Source organism: Cariama cristata, unplaced genomic scaffold (assembly GCF_000690535.1).
Source record: "Cariama cristata isolate BGI_N322 unplaced genomic scaffold, ASM69053v1 scaffold684, whole genome shotgun sequence".
Taxonomy (NCBI): Eukaryota; Metazoa; Chordata; class Aves; order Cariamiformes; family Cariamidae; genus Cariama; species Cariama cristata.
Window position 1 is genome coordinate 56,557 of NW_009612396.1, and position 21,075 is coordinate 77,631.

The window sequence follows — 21,075 nt, forward strand, 5'->3', positions numbered from 1 at the left end:
TTAAGTAGCACATAGAGTATTCTCCCTCGAGCACGAGCCAGCTCAACGCTGTACGATACAATAAGGGTAAAGCTGCCATTCCTCTCCTTTGGGTACCTCCTGTTTTCTTCAGTATGACCTCACCCAAATTAGTATTAGTAGATTGAGTCACTAAAGGGGAAATAGAAGGCTGAATTGCTGGTAGCCAGCTCCACCTGCATGAGTGTGACACAGCTAGCATAAAAATTAACAGGAGGAATTGTTCATTGTGCTGCATGGAGACCCACAGCTTCAGGGCAGGTACAAGGATGGCACAAGAAGCAAGCACAGACCTTTCTCCTCCCTGGTCTCTAGTAGTTTGAGATGGGATACGTGTACAGAGTTTTACTCCTGTGCCTTCTACTCTCTGATTTCAGACTGGAGTAGTGGATCAGGTGCAACTGCTGGATCTACACCAAGGCATTTAAACCACAAATCACCATCCCAGGCTTTGCGGAGTCTAAATTGTAATGGAACAAGTTCAAATTTCAATGGTTCAGATTTCCTTCTCAGGACTTCTCCGGATAGAAATTTTAGGATTGGTAAGAAAAACAGTGTGCACTGCATAGACTAGAATGTAATGGGTTCCATATGGTGACTGTCAAACCCCAACCAATGGAAATAAATAGGAAACCTTTCACTGCTTTGTCTGTGCCAGACTTCAGTTTGGGGTTAGTGGCTACATTACAGATGGCTTTTGCTGTACTAAGAGAAGCAAGAAAGCCCTTAAGATCCCGGTATGGCTCTTCTCCAAAAGGAAGGGAACTCTCTGCTCAGCTTCCACCTCAGGCACCTAAGAGATATTCTACCCTGGGCCAGGTGGCTGCCATTCCCACAGGACCTACTTCCAGTTAGGGAGCACTATAGTCTGTGTCTCATGCATTCCCAAAAGAGAAAAGATCTTGGGGATTACAGAAAGCTGAACAGGACTCGCTGTGAGTCTGTTTAATCCAGAAGAATCCCAGCAGGAGGTTTTGCCTTCCAAGATGGAGAAATTGTTGCAGACCCGTATTCTGAAAAAGGAATGCCTTTATAGGAATACTGACCAAACGTTTCTGGTTGTTTTTGGAAAGAAGCTGATTTCTCTTATTTCCCTACGGACATGAAATCAGTGAGTTCTGCATAGACAAGTTTCTTTCTAAATATATTAAACCAAATTATTATAATGGAATATTTTCCCTAATTCTTTTCCATAGCTGATGTTCATTACAACCCCAGTGCTGTACCTCCAAAAGATGGTGATACCAAACATCCTTGTTCACGAAGAATACTACCCATGGATACAGAGCTGCACTACTCACAGAAAGCAAGATTATTTCATTGATACTGAATTTGTTTTCTTCTGATTATCTAATGATAGTTCTCTTTTGTGGCATGTAGAAATAAACATTGATCTAAATAATTACTTCTAATGTACAATTATCACTCTGAACCCAATCAGAGAGCTAAAACATCCCATGATTCAACTCCCTAGGCTTCAGTGGAGTGGCAGTACTGACCACATAAAGATTTGGTCTCCCTGTCTTTCCAAGATTAGCCCTCATGTTAAACAGAGACTGGAAACATTCTCTTCCTCATCATTAGCCCTTCTCATAGTTTGTCCTCTTTTTTTTTTTTTCCCTCTTTACACGCTCCTGCCATCCCTCTACTCCCTTCTTCATCTGATACTTATCCTCAGAACCTAATACCCATAATACTGAGTTTCAAGTCATATTTTTGAGCCCGTTGGCTGACTGTCTAAGGCACAGATGTCTAGGTTCCTCAATCAGTATCTTTGCTTAATTTTTCTCAGATGGACTTTGATCAACTTATACATTAAGAAATTGGACTCAGCTTTCCAAGATGTTCCTTTCAGTTGTATGTTTTTATTTTCAGATGTGCTGGCACTGCTGACTTGGATTTAGATCTCTAAAGAGATGTAGATGCGTGTTTAAATGTTTGAAAATGTTGCCCAGTTCCTTCAAATGGAATGTGGAAACAAGAAAAGCTGAAATTCCCACCTCTAATGGGTATCCATGTGTACGATATAGGTTTCAGACTACCTCTTCTGCAAAAAAACAAAACCCAGAACAATAGCAGATGAAATCCTGCCATCTTTGCAGGTGGCGATTAAGAAGTTTGCCCTTTAATAATACTTTGCTGTGAATACAGCAGCAGGTAAACTCCATTTCATAACATCACAAGTGAGACTTAACTTTCCTCTCCTACTGAAGAGGGGCTTCTTTCAGCAAATATGTTTGAATTGGTAACTTGCCTGCTCAACCGAATCCTAGTTTCAGTTTTGAATGCCCTTAGCTCTGTATCATTCAAGTGAAGATTGTTTGATGCTTGCTAATATAGTAAAATACTAACCTGTACCAATGACAGAGAAGTAAAAAAAAAAACACAAATGAAGAGATCTCTTAGAGGTGGTATGTACGATAGCAAATACAAAAGGTTCTTTCATTTTGTGAATAACTCCCACACAGCAATTAGTGGAAAAAGATGAATATTTCAACGTACAGTAGCTACAGCCAGCCTACTTGAAATTAGACAGATCACCCTCAGTTCCTTGGCTTTCTGGAAGAAATATTAGCATTAAAAACATGCAAACAAGTTCCACCTCGTACCCACTTGTTTCTAACTTGAAATTGCTTTCAGTGAGAAAGAAATTTAATATAAAATACAGTTCAGTACCTCGGACACTTAAACTATCATTCTCTGCTTGTATTCTTTATTTTCACTAGTAAACTCTTTGTTTCACAATCTGCTGCTGAATATAAGTTTTCCGTGCTTTGCAATGAGCAGCAAGACATACTGTGCTGTGATGCTGAGAGCTAAAGCTGTGCCTGACTCCCCTTGCACCCCTCAGGGTGGTCCTGCGAGGGTAAGGAAGGTCTGCGGAGATTTTCCGAGGAACCAGAGTTTTAGTCCTTTATACCAGTTTGTCTCTGTTATGATATTGGTAACTCTAGGTGGACGGACAGTCTGACCCTGTTTCCTTTTCTACCAACCTGCTTTGATCCTCACTGTTCTCCTTCATACAGTAATTCTTCCTGCATACACTTTATAGGACAGAAGGTAATAAGCTTAAATATAGACTAGACATTAGGTAACAATTTCTAATTTTAAGGAATAAGTGGTCTAGAGAGCACATGGAATTGCCATCACTGCAGGTCTTAAAACACACATAGTGATAAGACAAATATCTGCCAGAATTGGTATAAGTAAAGCTGATTTTGCCTTAGGGGAAAGGATGCACTGGAAGACCTGTTGAAAGTCCTCCCAACTCCATTTTCTATTACTCTAATTTAAAATAAAAAGGCAGCAAAAGAGGATCAATACGAGAGCAACATGAGATTGGCCTTACCTCCTGCATACTGTTATTGTTTTACTACATTCCTGATAAAAGATTAAATGTACCTTGATTTTCTAAATTTTTTGCTAAATGCCCTTATAAAATTATTGAATGATTAGGAGCAACAAAGACTTTGATAAAAGCTGGACAAGCAGTGAGAAAAGTGCTGGAATTCTTGAGACTTCTCAGGCTGCTGAGAAATGGCTGGAAATGCCATTTCTTGGGCAGATCCATCAGCATGTTTCCTGCTTTGAAGGTGTAACAATGGGCAGAAGAGCAAGCTGCACTGTGTGGAGCGACGTCAGGTCCCCATTCTCGCTATTGACTTTTTTTTTTCTATTCAAAAAGCAAAATCTGGAAGTAAATTTTTAAAAACCTGTCAACTTGCTTATGTAAAATGCAAAACGCCATTTGTTCTGGGAAGGTGGTTAGCTCACTTCCACTCTCCATCATGTGCCTAATGGCTTTTCCAGCTAAATAGTGTATCATTTATGTTTCAAGCATGGCATTGTTTAGGTTGTCAGCCAGAATGAACATGTATAATTTTCTTTGGGCTGAAATAATATCTTCCATGCCGGCACCATTACATTTGCTCTTCTCCAAAGTATCTATGCTGACATTCTGTCACAGAATTGTGCATTGATGGTTTTCACAGGGAGAGGACATGCACAAAGAGAAATCTAATAAAAAATTGCTATGCGCTTATGATTCACATCCTAATAATTTTAGGTGATGGGAACAGCTTCCGCAGCTCTGCCTTGAACGTGACCTGACGGGCCGCGGTGCGTTACCAACACAAACACATCCTCCTCCCCATGGCTTTGATTGTATCAGTTGACTCTGCTCGCTCTCTTGGAAAGCAGCAATCTAAAAGCTCCTTTGATTTCTAAGTCATTCTCATTTACTCCTGGATTGTTTATTTTTAGCGATACATCCACCAGGAAATGCATGCTTTATTTTAAACCAGTGAAAGAAGGACTTCTGAAAGTATATTCATCTATGAAGACAATTATTTGATGTCAGATCTCAGTGGGTTGTTAACAATAGGTTAGACGATGCAAAAAAAAAAAAAAAAAAAAGAAAAAGATGATAGTAAAATCACTGGAGCAGCTGCAGTGACTTGGGCAATTCCCCCCCAACTGCAATCTTGCTATTTAGACCAAAACAAAACTCCACCACCTTTCATACCAACGAAGTCAGTGGATGCAGTCCCAAGGTCTAGGCAGCTCATTCAAGGGTCCCTGGAGCCTTTTTATGTCTCCGCATGAACAAGCGGCTAAAGCTGCCTTCTAGCTCAATGTATGTACAGAACTTTCATAACCATGTGATAGATAAATATTACATAGGATGACAGTTAAAGGTCAGTACAGCTTGTTTAAGTTTTCTTCTGACAGTTTATGAATCTACAGTAGTGGTTAGCAATATGGGTTAGCAATACTCACACCCAAGATGTATAATTCTTTCTAAATTTAGCAAGAAGTTATCATTGGGACAACAAAAGAAATGTCATTATGGGAAATGATTTGAGATTAAAAATCAAAATACTGGGAAGATAATTACCTATTGTGTACGATGATTGTTAAGTCTTAATGCACAATACTCTGTGCTTTTAGATATCAGAAAGTATTTAGCATGTAATGATACTCTAATGGTTCTAAATTAAATGTATCATTGAGAGTTTCAAGGATGCCCAAAAGAATAATGCTTGCTGTACTGCTTCATTGCCTGATTGTTCTTGTAATGGAAGAAATTCAAGGATACATTCCACTGTCTGTTTCCCTCTCTCTTCTGAGAAATTACACTGGCCATTCCCATGCAGAAACTGGCTGAGGAAACTCTTAGAAAAAGGAGGCTGGAAGGGATGCAAGATAGAAAAACAGGATAAAAGGTATTTGGAACCATTGATTAATGACAGCATTTGAGATCCCATCACAGGCGGACTGAGTCCCACTAACTCCACTGAATAGTCTGGGTTTAGGCATTGTATGAAAATCAGACGCTATTTTCTTAGATTTTTAACCAAGAAGATACTCATCTTGTTGCTGTATTACTGAATGCTGCTCCTGACAGCTCATCCGAACTGACCTTCCATCTCACCTTTGTAACACTGAGGGCTGGGCTGGTGTTATGTTTGCCCCTAGACATGCTGATAAACCTTATGGTATTTGAAAGTGTAACTGGATAGCTCATCTTCAGTTCCAAAAAAACAGGGATGCAGTTCCAATCAAACATTACTGCAGGATTTGATGCCCTGAGTCTCACAGCTCGCTCTGCCCTTGGTGTAGAATAAACTCCACACAGGCAATAGGGAGATAAAACCAATAATAAACCAATGTATTTTTCTCCTAAATGGGTAGTCTTTGACAATGAATGGTTACACTCTGCTACGAATGTGAGACAGCCAAGGAAATTGCCATTAAAGTGTCCTAAAAAGATATTTTCCCTTTTAATAGCTCAGTAGTTGTTTTGTCTCCAACACTGGGCAATGGTAAAAAATTCAAAATACAGGATAAAGAAGATGTTCCCACTTAGTGGTGAAAAACATTAGATTGACAGACACTGAAACCAAGCTCTTGTGCTCACAAGTGATGAAATCCAGCACGGGCAATGCCTTAGGCAACCTCCCTCCCCATTGCGTGACGCTCACAGCTCCGAAATGGATGCCTGGCGAGATGGGGAGGTGATGTTCTCTCTGGTCAGGGAGGGACTCAGATGTAGTGCATGGAAATGACTCATTCCCGTTCTCGCAGTAGGACAGAGCAGAACTAGAAACAGCCCTGGATGTGTTAGTACTTTGCTCTAAACATGGACCGCTGTCTCTGACATTGACGCTCACTCCAGGTGTGCATTCAGGTTTTCCCATTTAATACTTGCCTGCCTGAACACTAGAAAATGGATTGGGAACAGTCATACAGCCCATGAAATGGATGTCAGATAAAAGCTTCATTCTTGCTATTGACGTGAGTTACAATACTCTTTGTCCTCTCATCTTGCCATTATTTGTCACGCTATTGGCAACTTCAATTTAAAGAGAAGACACTAAAGCTGCAACACAGATGCAAGTCAGAAACAAGGCAATTACGCACACCCATCCCTGAGAATGTTGTCTCTAGAGCAGGAACTGCTCTTCCCAACACAAAAGTGGCAAAGCCGCTTCAGAAAACACTAGGAAGAAAAATATATTTCATATAACATAATTCTAGTTATAACTGCAGAGTCTAGCTTATAAGCTGGAGTTCTTAAAGGACTCCAGGTTAGGACTTCTTGAAGGAGAAGCAAAAAGCCTTCCTTCATCTTTATGTCAAAAGAAGACAATCTAAAAGGAAGGCTACTGAGATTCACTGGAATGGAAAGACTTACATTGATTTGGGCAGACTGTTAGACTTCTACGCAGTTTTCTACCTCCAGGGAGGAGTCAGAGAAATGTGACCCAACAGCAGAGTCCTGCTCTGTGCTGAACCATCTGGGCACGTGGATAGCAATCAGGCTCATCTGCAGAAGAGATCTTAATCTGCGAAAAGCCTTTTATAAGAGAGGATGCCACAACAGAGTCTACCAAAATTCCCAACTAGGATAGACAAGCTGTTCGGTATCTCTCTGCCGTTAACACCCGAAGAACATAAACGTCAGTTTGCTCAGTGGAGAGGCAGAAAGATACATCAGCCAGCAATAAACAGATGGCAAAATTGCTAGGAGAGACAATCAAAGCAAGAGTCGAAAATGAGTTTGAGACATAAAAGAAGAATTAAGCAACTAAATAGTTTTATGTGGAAATGATACAAATAATGACCTAAAAAAGTGAGTTAAAATAGTCCTAAAAAACCCAGGCTGGTTAATATAGCTGTAGTTCAGTGTGTATCGGTTTTGTGTTCCTAGCACTCCAGCTACAAAGCATTTTGACATATTTGTATAAATAATGATCAATGCAGCATGACCAATGTATACTAAAAGAATGAAAATACTCTACACAAAATAATTACAATTTTGGAAAATCAATTTCTTTAATGGGAATTAAGATTTTGGCTGTTTTGTCCATATTTTGGCTTGGTGCAGAGCAAATGGTTCTGAAAGAGATTCTTCTGAGTGGGTGACACTATGCAGCACATGGAAATGACTTAAGTCAGCAGTCACACTGCATTAAAACAGAGAATTTGCATTAAAAATATAGCTAAATGACATACACTTGAGTATTTTACTGTATTTTTTTTGCAGCATGGAGTTCAAAAGGAACATTCATTTTCTGTGAAGCCTGGTACTTGAAACAATAGCCAGAATTACCCAAATTGCTTTTCTCTTTGCACCAGAAGACAGAACTCTCAAATAATGCCTTAGAGTTGTTTACTGTTTGGAATAATGATGCCATTCTCTTCCTTTTCAGCTGGATTTACACAATTGAAAGCTTCAGAATCTGTGTTAAAAACATGGTATGTTTTCTCCTGCCTGGTTTCTACCCATGACACTAATGAAAAGCACACAAAATTGATGAACAGAAACACTGATATTCTACGATCATAAACAAATTGCATATTTGATCTTTACTATCTGTCCTTCAGGTTTTTGTTGGGTCTAGAGAATGTTACTTTGTGTGCTTTTTCAAAATACTATTTTTCACCTCCTAACAATCAACTAAGACAGTATCTTATGCTCCATAAAGAGAGAACCTGGCCAACTAGCTAAAACCTGCAGTAATAGAAGGACTGTAGGAAGAATTATGAGGAATGAAGGAGCTTCCTTCTGCCAGATTCCTCCAAGGAGGCAGAAAGCTGGGAAAAACACAATCTCTCAGTAGAAAGAGAAAACCAAGTAGAATTCCATGCTGCTGTGAGCTGAGTTAGATGTTGGGAGCATCTCATAGCTCAAGACTCTCCAGTCCTCTGGATTATCTCTTACACATAGGAGTATCAGTTCCTATATCCTGCCGTACAAAATGATCGAGTCATGGAATAAACCGACCCTCAGATTTCACGTTGTCAGCCCTAATCTCTCAGATGTCTCTGAACGCTCTGGGACCGTAAGAGGTTGGGATCTATGCTGCTAGCTGAACTTCAGTGCATCAACCAACCTCTAGTGCCAATCAAGGCAAATAACAAGTTTCTTTCAGCTAAATTCCAGTTTCAGCTAAACACCTGATGTTTCATTCAGATGCCATCCTTGAGTATTCAATATTTGGTGGAGCGCAAGTAGTTCCCAATGTTTGGTGATACCCTGCTTCTCCCATACAGGAAATCTAAACATTTTATGTAACTACCTGACATTAAGCTGTCACAATCTGCTACAGTTGCCGAACTCTGTATTAAATATAATGCACAGTACTACGCCACTGTGGGTGGACAACATAATCGGGCATCCTCAAAGACATCTAAATCTGTGAGCAACCTACATATTGTGCTTGCATAAAAGGATATATTACAGTTCATCGTGACAAGAACTTCTCTGCTAAAAGCACTTTCAAAAAATGTAATTGGAATTTTTAACCCATGCGTCCCTTTTGTATCAGTGACTCCTTCTTCCACCTGGCCACAGCATTGGGTCTTCCATCTGATCTACCATCTACCATCTGCTATCTGGTCTATCACCACCTAATACGTGTGGCATAGTTATGTTTGCAAGGATTGGGACTGGGAGAGGGAAAATTAGACTTTTCATGCGTAGTACTTGGAGGAGGGTTTTTTTGAATAAATGAAAGATAAATCTGAAAATAAAGGGACTTGGCTATAAGATTGCTTTTGTGATTTGAGCAGGGTACCTTCTCCACTCAAATGTCACAGCTGAAGAACAATCTGGAGGAAAAAATACTCCAGCTACTAAACCTCATTTTCAAGGCATAAAGCTTGGTCCTTTGATATCTTTTCCACTTCCAAATTAGATCTTGGCTTTCTTAATTTCAGGAGACTTAACCCCACAGGTCACACTCCTTGTACCCTAGTTTACGTTAAAGTTAATCAGGAGTTCATCACAGAGCAGAGTTTGAGATTTGGCTGTTGACTAATGTAAAGATAAGAAAACACATAGTACTAACATGTTTGAATGAGAAGGCATCATGAAAAGTTATTTTTCTTCCAGAAGATTTGAATCATTAGTTGTACCATCCAAAGCCAATAAAATACATGGATTATTGCAAGATAACAGGCTTCCGTATAGCAACTATCTATAAAACTGTTCAAACTTCAGCGTAAGTTGTGGTTTTGGTGACAATGGGACTGTTGCAAGGGACAAACCTAAGCTTTAATACAGATGTTAGCAGGATTAGGGTCATAAATTTCAATCTTATATTGCCTTTTGGAAAGTCACTGCATTTCTGTGATAGATTAATCGGAACATAGAGAAGCACAGGCCATCTCTATGGCTTTTTCAGCAAATAGTATCTATATTCTGAGATATTTTATCTGCCATCAAGCCATACTGCAGGTTTTTGTGTTAAATTAGTATATTCTATGCTTACCTGTACTATTGAGAAAACTCTTTCAGGTTTTCATTTTCTTTCCTTTTCAGAATATTTTGAAAAATATTAACAAACATTTGCTAGGTAATAGGCAAACCCTAATGCTACAGTAATTACAATACAATATTTACTTGCCAGATACCTCCAAGAAAGAAACATCATTTCAGCTAGTATCTTTAAAGAAACCCCGTTTCTCTTTTTTCCTCCTCCCTCTATGCTCCACTAGCTGAAAAGCCAATAAAAAAATTCTCCACCTCCTACACAGTTCAGAACAAGATCTGTGTGCATTTCTCCTAGGCATGTTTTGAGACCCAGAAGGCGATGAAAGTAGTTAATGTGCAACGGGAATCTTAATTTCAGACACAAATCTGTACCTTCCTATTGACCTTGCTGATATGCTGCAAGCTAAATATTATACAATTTTTTGATCAATTTAAGTCCAGCCTGGGGAGAAGAAACAGTTAAAGAAATGTCTCGAGTATACTTGCATTCAGCTAATCAGACTTTGTGTGCATCTACAGATGGTTCAGAACTGAAATCAATCATTGATAATGAAACCACAAATGAAAAATGGACCGAAGACTCCTTTCCAGGATTAGAAATACTATGCACAATTTATGTTACATATGCTGTGATCATTTCAGTGGGTCTCCTTGGAAATGCTATACTCATCAAAGTCTTTTTCAAGATTAAATCAATGCAGACGGTTCCAAACATCTTCATCACCAGCCTGGCATTTGGAGACCTACTGCTTTTATTAACTTGTGTGCCTGTAGATGCAACACGTTATATTGTGGATACCTGGCTCTTCGGAAGAATTGGGTGCAAGCTGCTGTCTTTTATCCAGTTAACCTCAGTTGGAGTATCAGTGTTTACCCTGACTGTTCTCAGTGCTGACAGGTGGGTCTGATGCGACTGATTTGCCAGGAGATACCGCAGGTGTGAAGTTAGAAATGAATAAAAGAGCAGAAATTATCATTTTGCACAATATTAAATGGCACATTGTAATAGACTAGGGAAAAAAAAAAAAAAACAAAACAAAACCAACCACTCTCCCATTTAATTTTAAAATGTGTGTTAGAAAAACTAGAGCAGTTCTTTTTAATGGAGTGAAGTGAGAAAGACTCTTTAAGTCTTTTGACCTTTTACTAGCTTGAAGTACAGTAAGGGTTTTTTTCTCAATTGCACAGAAAAGGGAAATTGCTTAAGGCAGGAAAAAGACAGTATATTGGTGCTATCTAGTGGTGTGCTAAAGTAGTCAGGGAAGATGAAAAATAAAACTGAAAATGACCGTGTCGAAATCCTTTGTCCTATGCACTCAGTGAGGCTCTAAAATCCTAAAATGTAAAAGATTGACATGTGGGGTAAAAAAGCCAAAAGAAAACACAGAACAGACTGGGGGACAAATGAATGACTCTTGTGATTTGATGGTTACTGCAATACTATAGTAATTTTCAGCTTGATAAGTACTTAGCGTGACATTACACATTTCAAATATTTTCTCTTATAGATCCTGTATCTTTTCCAGAGATATTTTAGCCCAGAGGTCCTGAAATGAAACTCAGGTTACAATGTCAGCACTGTTCGTAGGGATCAGTGCTCCCACCTGACTGCTGCCAGGAGTTGCTGAACGATCAGTTTTCCATGCATTTCTTTTCTGAATGGCCAAAACTAAGATGAGATTTCAATTCAATCAGCATGAGCATGTCAAGGAACAGAAAGACCCAAAATGAATTTTAGTATCAAGAGAGAAAAAGATTTTCATCTTGTATGCCAGCAATTGTGGATTGTATGTAATAGCAAGTAGTTCACGTGTCCAGAATTTAAGCAATGCTACTGTTACTGTACTCCAAAAGAAAATCAGTCAACACAGGAATGAATGGCCACCCTGGGTCAGGTCAAGCGTCCCTGTAGGCCAATATCAGCATCCAGCAGTGGCAGTATACAGACAAGAAAAGACAGGTAGGAAGAATAAAAACCACTATCCAACACTACACTTACACCCTAAGCCTTCAGATGACCTCTTGAGCAGATGTGGTTTCTGTCTATTTAATAACCCCAATGTATTCCTCTTCTAGACCCTTGTTCAGCCTCTTCTTGAACTTGTTTAGCATGACTTTCACTGCCTGTTCCATAAACAACTCCTTTTTTTTTGGCTTTGCAGATGGCTTCATTTCACGGTCCTGGCTCTTGTGCCAGAAAAGACAGTGATCCCTATCCATCTCTCCAGGCTACTCATCTTGTATTCCATCCTTAGTATGTTTTTTTTTGAGTTAAGGTGTGCAGAGCAGCACATAGTCTTCAAGAGTTGCATGAACCAGAGATAGATAATTGCACAACAGTCTCTTTTGCTCTACATTGTTTTCCTGATAATTGCTAACATTTTGCTTTTTTGTTGGTTTTTTAGGGTTTGGTGTGGTTTTTTTACTACTGCTATATATTAAGCTGATCTTTTCACTGAACTATCTATCATAGCTCCAAGGTCTTGGTCCTGTATGACATCAATTCAGAATCCATCATGAACTAGATGACTTTTAAAGGTCCCTTCCAACCCCAACTATTCTATGATTTAGACACTTGCTTCTGTATTTAATTTTTCATGGTAGCTGTTACGTAAATACTCCATGCTACATTCCCACGGGGTAACTATATGGTAAACTTAATGAGAAAGCTCAGAACATCAATCATGTGCGCAGTGCCAGACTATCATATTCCAGTATGCTAGAAGAGCTCAAAGTCAATAAAAATGGTATTTATTTGATAAATAGCAGTCCAGCTTTCAGTTTTCTATTTACATTTACCTAGAGGAGAAAAAGACCAGATCCTCAGGTTGTGCAAAATGGTACAACCAAGCTGTCTTATCCTCTGGATCCTTTGTCACTGCCTTTCCTTTCATGCCAGTCTTGTGCCCCTCTGGAGGGATCTCTTCTTTCTGCATCATCGAGAGTCCCTGATACTTTGGGAACAGGGTATATTGTTTCCTGTGCTTCATCCACCTTCATGGCAGTTGGTCCTTTTTCCATGTCCTGTTTCCACACAGATTTTCACACATCTATAGATTTACCCAGATTTTTCTCATATGTCTGACTCAGTCCACATGCTGCCAAATCACAGCCATGAATCAACAGCTCCTGTTAGATCCTGTTTTATAAATATGAATGAATACTGGAGCATTATTTTGAGTCAGATCACTGCACTCAGGTGGGATCTTAAGAACGTGGAAGAAAGGAGAGGTGTACATGCTTGGTTTCATGTATTTATACAATAATTAACCTGTTTCACACCTTTGCCAATTTTGCATACTAATTCCCTCATTTACCTTTCTAGGTAGTGCCACAAAAATGGGAGAGATGATTGCCCTTCCTGATCCTAATCCAAACAGCAGAATTCATCTTTACTTAGGAAGGCTTTAATGACAAGTCATGCCAGCCAATTCATGAAAATACATGCTTAAAATTAACTTTTACATTTACATCTTAATTACAAAGAGCTAGTATCTGTTCTCATTTCCAAGATGATTCTACCACCCTTAGAGAACAGAGATGGCTTTATCCTCAAGAAGTTTGCATTGTCAGTGCTTGCATTATTTCTGTATTTATTCTGACAATGACGTTGGTTGTTTTTAGGTACAGAGCCATCGTTAAGCCCCTGGAACTGCAGACTTCAGATGCACTTCTGAAGACCTGCTGTAAAGCTGGCTGTGTTTGGATCGTCTCCATGATATTAGCTATCCCAGAGGCTGTCTTTTCAGATTTATATTCCTTCAGCAATCCTGAGAAAAATGTAACTTTTGAGGCATGTGCCCCATACCCTGTATCTGAGAAGATCCTGCAGGAAGCTCACTCCCTGGTTTGCTTCTTAGTGTTCTATATCGTACCCTTAGCTGTCATTTCTGTCTACTATTTTCTTATCGCTAGAACTTTATATAAAAGTACAGCCAACATGCCAGCGGAAGAACATGGTCATGCCCGTAAGCAGGTAAGCTATGATCAAGCACTAAAGTGTCCAGTTTTCCAAAATCTATCATGCTGATTAAGTCTGGATTCTTGAGTGCAAAACCTTTACCTGATAATGGACTAAAAAGCTCCATAAACTCAGCCCATATTAGCAATCCAAATTCAGCTATGCCCTTAAGCACATGCTCATGACTCATTAACTTAATTGTCAGTGTGCATGCTTTCCTAAAGAGGGATGGGGTTTGTTTTGCTTTATTATGACCCTATTAAACTCAGGAGTTAAAATGTTGTAAACACTGAGACCTCATTCATATGAGCGGACACATTAACTATTGTACTTTTAAATCCTAGTCTAGATGAGATTGCCACATGATTTACAAGGGAAAGGGAATGTGCCCTGCACTGGAAATACTTTGTTTAAAAAGTTATGAAACAGATTTATTTTTCTGTTGGTTTCTGTTTTTCGGTTTTTTGGGGTTTTTTTGCTTTTTTGGTTACTAATGCATTCAGACTTTTAGACGCCTTTGAAAATCAGCATCAACTACATAAACATGTGTTACTAATTGTTATTAACACCAGGTATGCATTATTTTCTCGTAGATTGAATCCCGCAAGAGAGTCGCAAAAACAGTGCTGGTGCTTGTCGCTTTGTTTGCCTTTTGCTGGTTGCCTAACCACATCCTCTACCTATACCGTTCTTTTACATACCATGCTTCTGTAGATGCTTCCACCTTTCATCTGATAGCTACTATTTTTTCCCGTGCCCTGGCCTTCAGCAATTCCTGTGTCAATCCTTTTGCACTTTATTGGCTGAGTAAAAGTTTCCGGCAACATTTTAAAAAGCAAGTCTCATGCTGCAAGGCAAAATTTCGTACAAAGCCTCCCAGTGCTACCCACAGTAATACACCTACCAGAGCCCTGTCAGTCACAGGCAGCACTCATGGCTCAGAAATCAGTGTTACGCTGCTAACAGATTATAGTATCACAAAAGAAGAGGAAAGCGTTTAGTCCGTTCAGGATGAAGAAGGACAGAAACTGAGCCTTCACAATCAAGTCACTAATGCTGGGAACCTGGAAAGAAGTGCTATGCCTTGCCCTGTCTGTGAAAGAGTTTTCATCAGGAGTTCCTCATTTTTTAAAATACACAATAAAGAAATCAGACTGCGTGGGAGAAGAAGCTGCAACAGCTGAACTTTCCAGCGTAAGCTCAAAGGGATCGTTCATGTTCCCAAGCATGAACACGGATCTCTAGCTGGAGTTCCTGGACTGGGCAGGACAGGAGTCAGCAGAGTCAGTGCAAGAATTGGCGTTGAGGATGGTTTTGTTCTTGGTGACTTGTTCTTTGATTTGTGACTGACAGCTCCCTCTGTCAAGTACAGCAAGCATGCAAAACCACCTATCTTCATAATACAATCAACCAGGCAGATTTCTGATTTATTTCTTTTCTTGTCCTAAATGTTAAAAATTGGTGAACACATCAGACAGCATGCTAAAATGAAATAAAGCTAAGGTTTGTGGTACGGTGTAGTGAAAAAAGAAAAAGCATTATGAGCCAGATCCATCCTCGCCTTTGATCTGTCAGTGACTTACTTTGAAACTCTGGGTAAGAGCTGACTGCTGTGTAAAGAGATGCCCTTCTCAGTTCTTAAGGAAGTCAAGGGAACAAGCAGGTGATCATCCCTCTTAAAAACCTGTCATCATCTTTAACCACAGCTGTAAGATTCTTTGCGATCTATGGGTAAGACATCTCAACAGTGCAGAGTTCTTTATTGTTATAGTGATTTCACATCAAGAAATTGAGGTGGATCTGTATTAGAGTTCTAGTTTGGATTTACAGTGCACTTTTGAAGCAAACTGCTGAAACGTCCCCCTCCTGCCTCACTCTGCTCTGTCTCCCAGAGTGGTCTTGAGTGCACAACCCGGATTTCTCTCAGATAAAACTGTGTATCCAGTCCCCAGAACCAGACTAGAGTGACTCTTGAAGCAAAACCCCCACAAGTGTACAGCGTGGGGGCTGAGACTAACCATTTACCTCCACAGATCCACTCCTGCTGTAGTGTACATGGTCATCTCTAAGTGGTCCGCACATTTTCAAGCTTGCTGGAAGAGCTGGATTTTTCTATTGTACTAATTTTCTATTCTTAAGTTATTCAAGTAATATCCCTTTTTAATCTTAGCATAGACTGCCTTTATGAAACAGGCCTTCTAATCTCAAATTCACTGATTTTATGACTCTGCACGCAGAGGCAAGTCAGTGACGGCCTATAGTGGGTTGTCTGTGCATCCCTAAAAAGCTCAGCAGCGCTGCTGGCAGGGACTGTCTTCCTATCAGGAAATACAGGAGGCAAGTCTTCCTACCCCACGTTGCAAAAATGTTGAATGACACTTATTTTTATGAATTTTGTGTACCCTGAACTAAAATTTTGCTCTGTGGGAGTTGGTGAGAGAAAACACAATAGATTTTCCATTGCTTAAACTAAGAGTCTTCTATCTCAAAAAAGAATTTGTGTGTTAACGTATAGAAGAGAGGTTGCAGCATATGAATTAAACAAAATGGTGCTGTCAGTCACAGAAGTTTCAATTTTAACTAACCCTTGAAGATATAACACCCCGCCAGCTGCACAGAGCCTCTAACAACACATGGTTGGAAATCCATTCATCCATGCACCATTATTTAAGTTCATTATAAGATGAGAAAATCTATTTGCAGTCTCTCTCTGTTGGCTGCTCTAATCAGAATAATAAACCCAAATTATAAATCCCAAGGGGGTTGGAATACAACTTCTGTCATCATCTTAAGCCAGTTTAATGACAGTCCATTTTAATCCCGTCAGGCCTGACCTTATTTTACTACCCTTTTCATGTTGCAAGCTGCAAGGCTATAAGAACTAATTTTCAAATGGATTCTCCCTTTTATTCTACCAATTGTACACCAGGATAGGACCACTGAAATAAATGGAAATATAACAGCACAGAAACACGATTTATGGCAAAGCAGACTCCAGAGACCTTATTTTACTCTCTTTGTCTTAATATAACAGATTCCCTGGTAGTGAGCTATGGACAAATACAACAAACATATTGCACTGATATTTTCCCCTTCTCTTTTTACTTCATGGAGCTGCAGGGTGAGAAATAAGTAAATAAGCCTACACACTTATAAGTCTACTTTTATCTTCCTCAATCTTACTGTAGGGAATTCCAAGCAGAAAGAAAAATCAACGAAAATTACAGTTCCTTACATCATTCTTTATTCTGGCTTATTGAAGCCTTTGGAAAACAAATCTGCCACATGTTTCTGGATTTCACAATTCGTCTCTGTTGGAGACCAAATTTCCCACTGTAAAATCCTTGGCTACACCTCACAGTAGCCCTTAAAATCCACAGTTTTCTAATTCACCATTTTCCTTGCTTTGCATGCAGTTACTTTTTGCTTGTACTTACTCCTCTAACTGAATGGTCTATCTATTGCTAATATATCCTGTTACAAAATTAATGGGTTTGCTATATGCTGCACATGTTTTTGTTAAAGATTGGAATTATTTCAAGCCATAATTTAACTGTTCTGTGTACTTTATGCTTTTATAATTCTGTACTTTCAAATCTTCATGACATGTTGTATTGGAGTGATATATTGGTCAACATTTATTTTTATCTAAACAATCTGATATTATTTATTCCATCTATTCCCCCAATATAATTATCCATAAATTGTCTCCACAGTACCATAACTGGATTTAGGGAAAAGGGTTGTTTCCTTTGCAATCTTTTCTCAGTGTTCCAAAACTCAGTTCTTTTATCCCTAGGTTATACAAGTGTAATTCTATAAGAGCATATGGGAATAATGTCTATTTACAGAAACCTTGAATGTTATTTAGCAAGGAACTGGCATGAATAATTAGGGTTTTAATATTTATATCCACAATGAAAGAACAGGCAGAAAAAAGGCACAAAATACTGAAAGGTAAGACTCCATCAAAGGTCTTGCTCATGTGGAGTCTTACTGAGTAAGTAAATATGATTTCTAGGATGTATCTTTTTTATAATTTGTTTTGTGAATGTGATGTACACATTAACAGCTTTAATACATACAAATATAACAATGTTCACCTTAGCAACAGGTTTAATTTGTGCTCTCACTATGAGATGCTCGTTTAGTTAAAAAAAAAAGCACAAAAATGAACAAAACCATGTCAAAGCATGGATATAGTCTAACAGACTGCATCTCCAGCAAATGGAACAGAATATTAAAGTCAGTTATGAAATTACAGTCATTTTAGAGCTCACCCTCCTGCTTTCATAGAAAGTATTGTTTTATTTTACATAGTTAAATATGGGCTGCCCACTAACACTCATGTATTTCTGCTAAGAATATTACAGTTAAAGAATAAGCTAAAGTTAAACACAGCTACAGCATTTACACACTTCAATTAGTGGTACTTATAATTAAAAAAAATCCCAAACAACAGAGTCTAACAGCATTTAGTTATGGGCTCTGCCACAGATGGTCAACTCAGTGCATGGTGAACTGTTTCGCGGAATTTCCTTGGTCAGCATAGAACAGGGTATTGAATTTTTAGCGTATCTGGATCTGTTTCTATCATTTTTCACACCCTGAAGACTCCTCTTCACTCTCACGAGTCTGTGTAACAGCTACAGGCTCCAGGCCCATGGAAAGCCCAAAGAGGAGCAACCTCTCTATACTTAATCACTAGTTACTGCCTTCTTGATTTAACATAACAAAGCATCTTAAGAAAAGTGTTAACTCTTTATCTAATTAAGCATTAGCTGATGAATTGCTGGTTCCCCTCTAACAGATAGCAAAACACCACTTTATTAAAACCAAGATTTTGGTACTTTTAATAGGTGGTGTCTCTAGACCAACAATCGGCTCTGATGAACCAAGATTGCCTTTTATCACACAGAAGTGTCAGACAGATACAAAACCATCATGCTAATGCCTCCTTTTAATATTTACTTTAAGACATTTTGTCAGGATTTAAAATGCCATTTCTTGACAGCTTAGACTGATCTGAGCTGTGTAACACTTGAGCACTTCGCACCATCCCCAGAATACGCAGCTTGCAGCAGCAGCACTTGTGCAGCCCTGAATTACATCATTTCAAGGACCTGATTGAGAGGAAAGCTGTCCTGACCCCCAAAAATGTCGAGTTTCCAGCCGAACCAACTCCCTGAGCTGGCTCACTGTGCCGTCTTTACTGAAGAGGAAGAGAACAGATGGTGGTGACACGGTAAGAAGCTGTGCCACAGGAGCTGCCGTCACACATGCTGTTATCTGCAGAAAGTGCGAGGGAATTTGAGGTAGTTTGTCCTCATAGCTACATTAAAGCGTGCAGATCAGATTTACCATGCTCTAACCCTGCTGCATACAAGCATCGGATTGAGATTAAATTTGGATCTCCTGCTCCCCAGGACAGTGCCCCATGGACTTGCTGTAGGCAGATCTGCACACTAGGGAAATCTGTACTGTGTGGGCACAGACTTCACTACATTTACGCAGGTTATGAATGTAAAAAACTCTGACAAAATCAAATAAGCAGTTTAAGACTTAAATTGTACCACTCTTACAATGTTTAAGGCTATGATTATCTTACTTCCAAATATATATCCAATTCCAATTTTTATAAGTAAGTTTATGTTAAGCCTCTCATGCTCCTCACCAAAATCCAATACCTACTTGAGAGCTAATACAAATGTCTCTTAAGCCGTCAGTTTATAAGTGATCACAAAACTATCTTTGGACAACTACCGTAATAGCTCTGCCAAGAGAAAATTCTTGAAGCATGAAAGATGCCATTAACTAGGTTCGATGTTCTTTGTGTAACAGCCAAAGGTTACTAAAAGTCTATATTTATAGCCTCAGCAATTTCATCTGACGGTCTGTTGACCAGCCAGTTAGCTGATGTCGGTTTCTCCCTACAGAGCTTCACAAGCTCAGGATTGTGTCTTTGATTTTATTATCATTCCAGTCTGTATGACAGTGAAGATATATTTGTTCCTGGAATACTCAATTCCAGAAAACGTCTGTACTGAATATTATTTTCATTTCTGAGTGGAAAGATTGCTTTGCCACTGGCAACCAGCCACTGCCAGCTTTGATAGGGCTGTTCAGCTAAATTGTCATTTAGACCACGTGCCCTGTTTTAATACCTGGGTTTTATAGCTCTAGGTTAAATTTTGCAAAACAAAACCTAAACAGTGTGCTTCTTCATCCTTTAAATAAAAATACTTTTAAATACATACTGTAGCAATTGTTTTTGATGCAATGCTATCTGGATTACACTGTGAAAACCACTAGATGGCACTGAATGAAGGTCTTTTAACATAATTGATTCGAATAAGATTTTATTTAAAATATTTAAGTATCCACAGAGTACTACACTGATTAATTACTAATTGCAGACTTCATTAATGCAAACCAGTTCAAAATTTTGAAGACAAGCCTCATGCCTTGCATTGTACCAGTTATCAACCCTTTCTGAAGGGAGCACAACAACCATAGAGCTGGACACCCTCAGTCTGTCACACCTCTGCCCTGTGGAAAGCCAATACTTGTGCCACCTGGGTAGGCCCGAGCAGTGGCTTCTTCTCCCCAGGAGGCTTAATTGCTCAAACCATTTGCATCAGAAACCTGTGCCAAGGGAGGAGCACAAACCAATGTGTTTTTTTTGACATTTAGCATGTCATTTTTTTCTCGTCTACCTCTTTTTGTCTTTGCCTCTAATAGAATATGAATACAGACTTTCAGTGACAGATGACAGCCAGCTAGCTGCACAGCACCTCAACTGACAGCAGCAACTTGACTGTTCAATGTTGTCCAAGGCACAATAGGGGAAAGTATTGCAGGAGGAAGTTCTTTCAGTATTTCATGCTCCTTAGCAAGCTTTGATTTTATCACGTAAGTAAAACTGCAACAATCTCCACGCAAAGGCTCATTAGGCACGGCTCCCCACCCACAGAAGGGTCTTCAAGCCAAGGCCCTGCCTGTGATGCAACAGAGCTGCAGCCTGACGGAAAGGCTCAAGGCTGGCTTGGAGCAGCGAGGAGAGCGACCGCCTTTGTCCCAGTCCAGCCCTAACCCCTCCAGTCAGAAGCTGCGCCATCACTGCAGGCCTCGGCCCGCCCAGAGGCGGGAAAGCAAACCCAGCCCGCGCGTGCCCGCGGCCCCAAGCGTCCAGCCTTCTCCAGGAAGGGCCCCCCATCCTCCCTCCCATTGGCTCCACCGCTCTCCACGTGATCACCCAACCCGCGGCTCACTGGCTGCGGCGTGGATAGGGGCGGGAAGAAAAAAAAACCCGTAC

At 39.6% G+C, this 21,075-nt stretch overlaps 1 protein-coding gene across 1 annotated transcript; it reads left to right on the plus strand.

Moving 5' to 3' along the window:
- Positions 1-10,266: 10,266 nt before the first annotated feature.
- Positions 10,267-14,761, plus strand: BRS3 (bombesin-like receptor 3). Its single transcript, XM_009698612.1, has 3 exons — positions 10,267-10,697; positions 13,424-13,775; positions 14,354-14,761. Exons 1-3 carry the CDS (start codon positions 10,267-10,269, stop codon positions 14,759-14,761), a joined length of 1,191 nt encoding a protein of 396 aa, XP_009696914.1.
- The last annotated feature ends 6,314 nt before the right edge of the window (positions 14,762-21,075 follow it).

Bases quoted from the DNA above. Each gene is read 5' to 3' on its own strand.
- BRS3 (XM_009698612.1), top strand. From the start codon at position 10,267: ATGTCTCGAGTATACTTGCATTCAGCTAATCAGACTTTGTGTGCATCT. The intron at 10,698-13,423 runs GTGGGTCTGATG...GGTTGTTTTTAG, and splicing joins ACTGTTCTCAGTGCTGACAG to GTACAGAGCCATCGTTAAGC. The intron at 13,776-14,353 runs GTAAGCTATGAT...ATTTTCTCGTAG, and splicing joins ATGGTCATGCCCGTAAGCAG to ATTGAATCCCGCAAGAGAGT.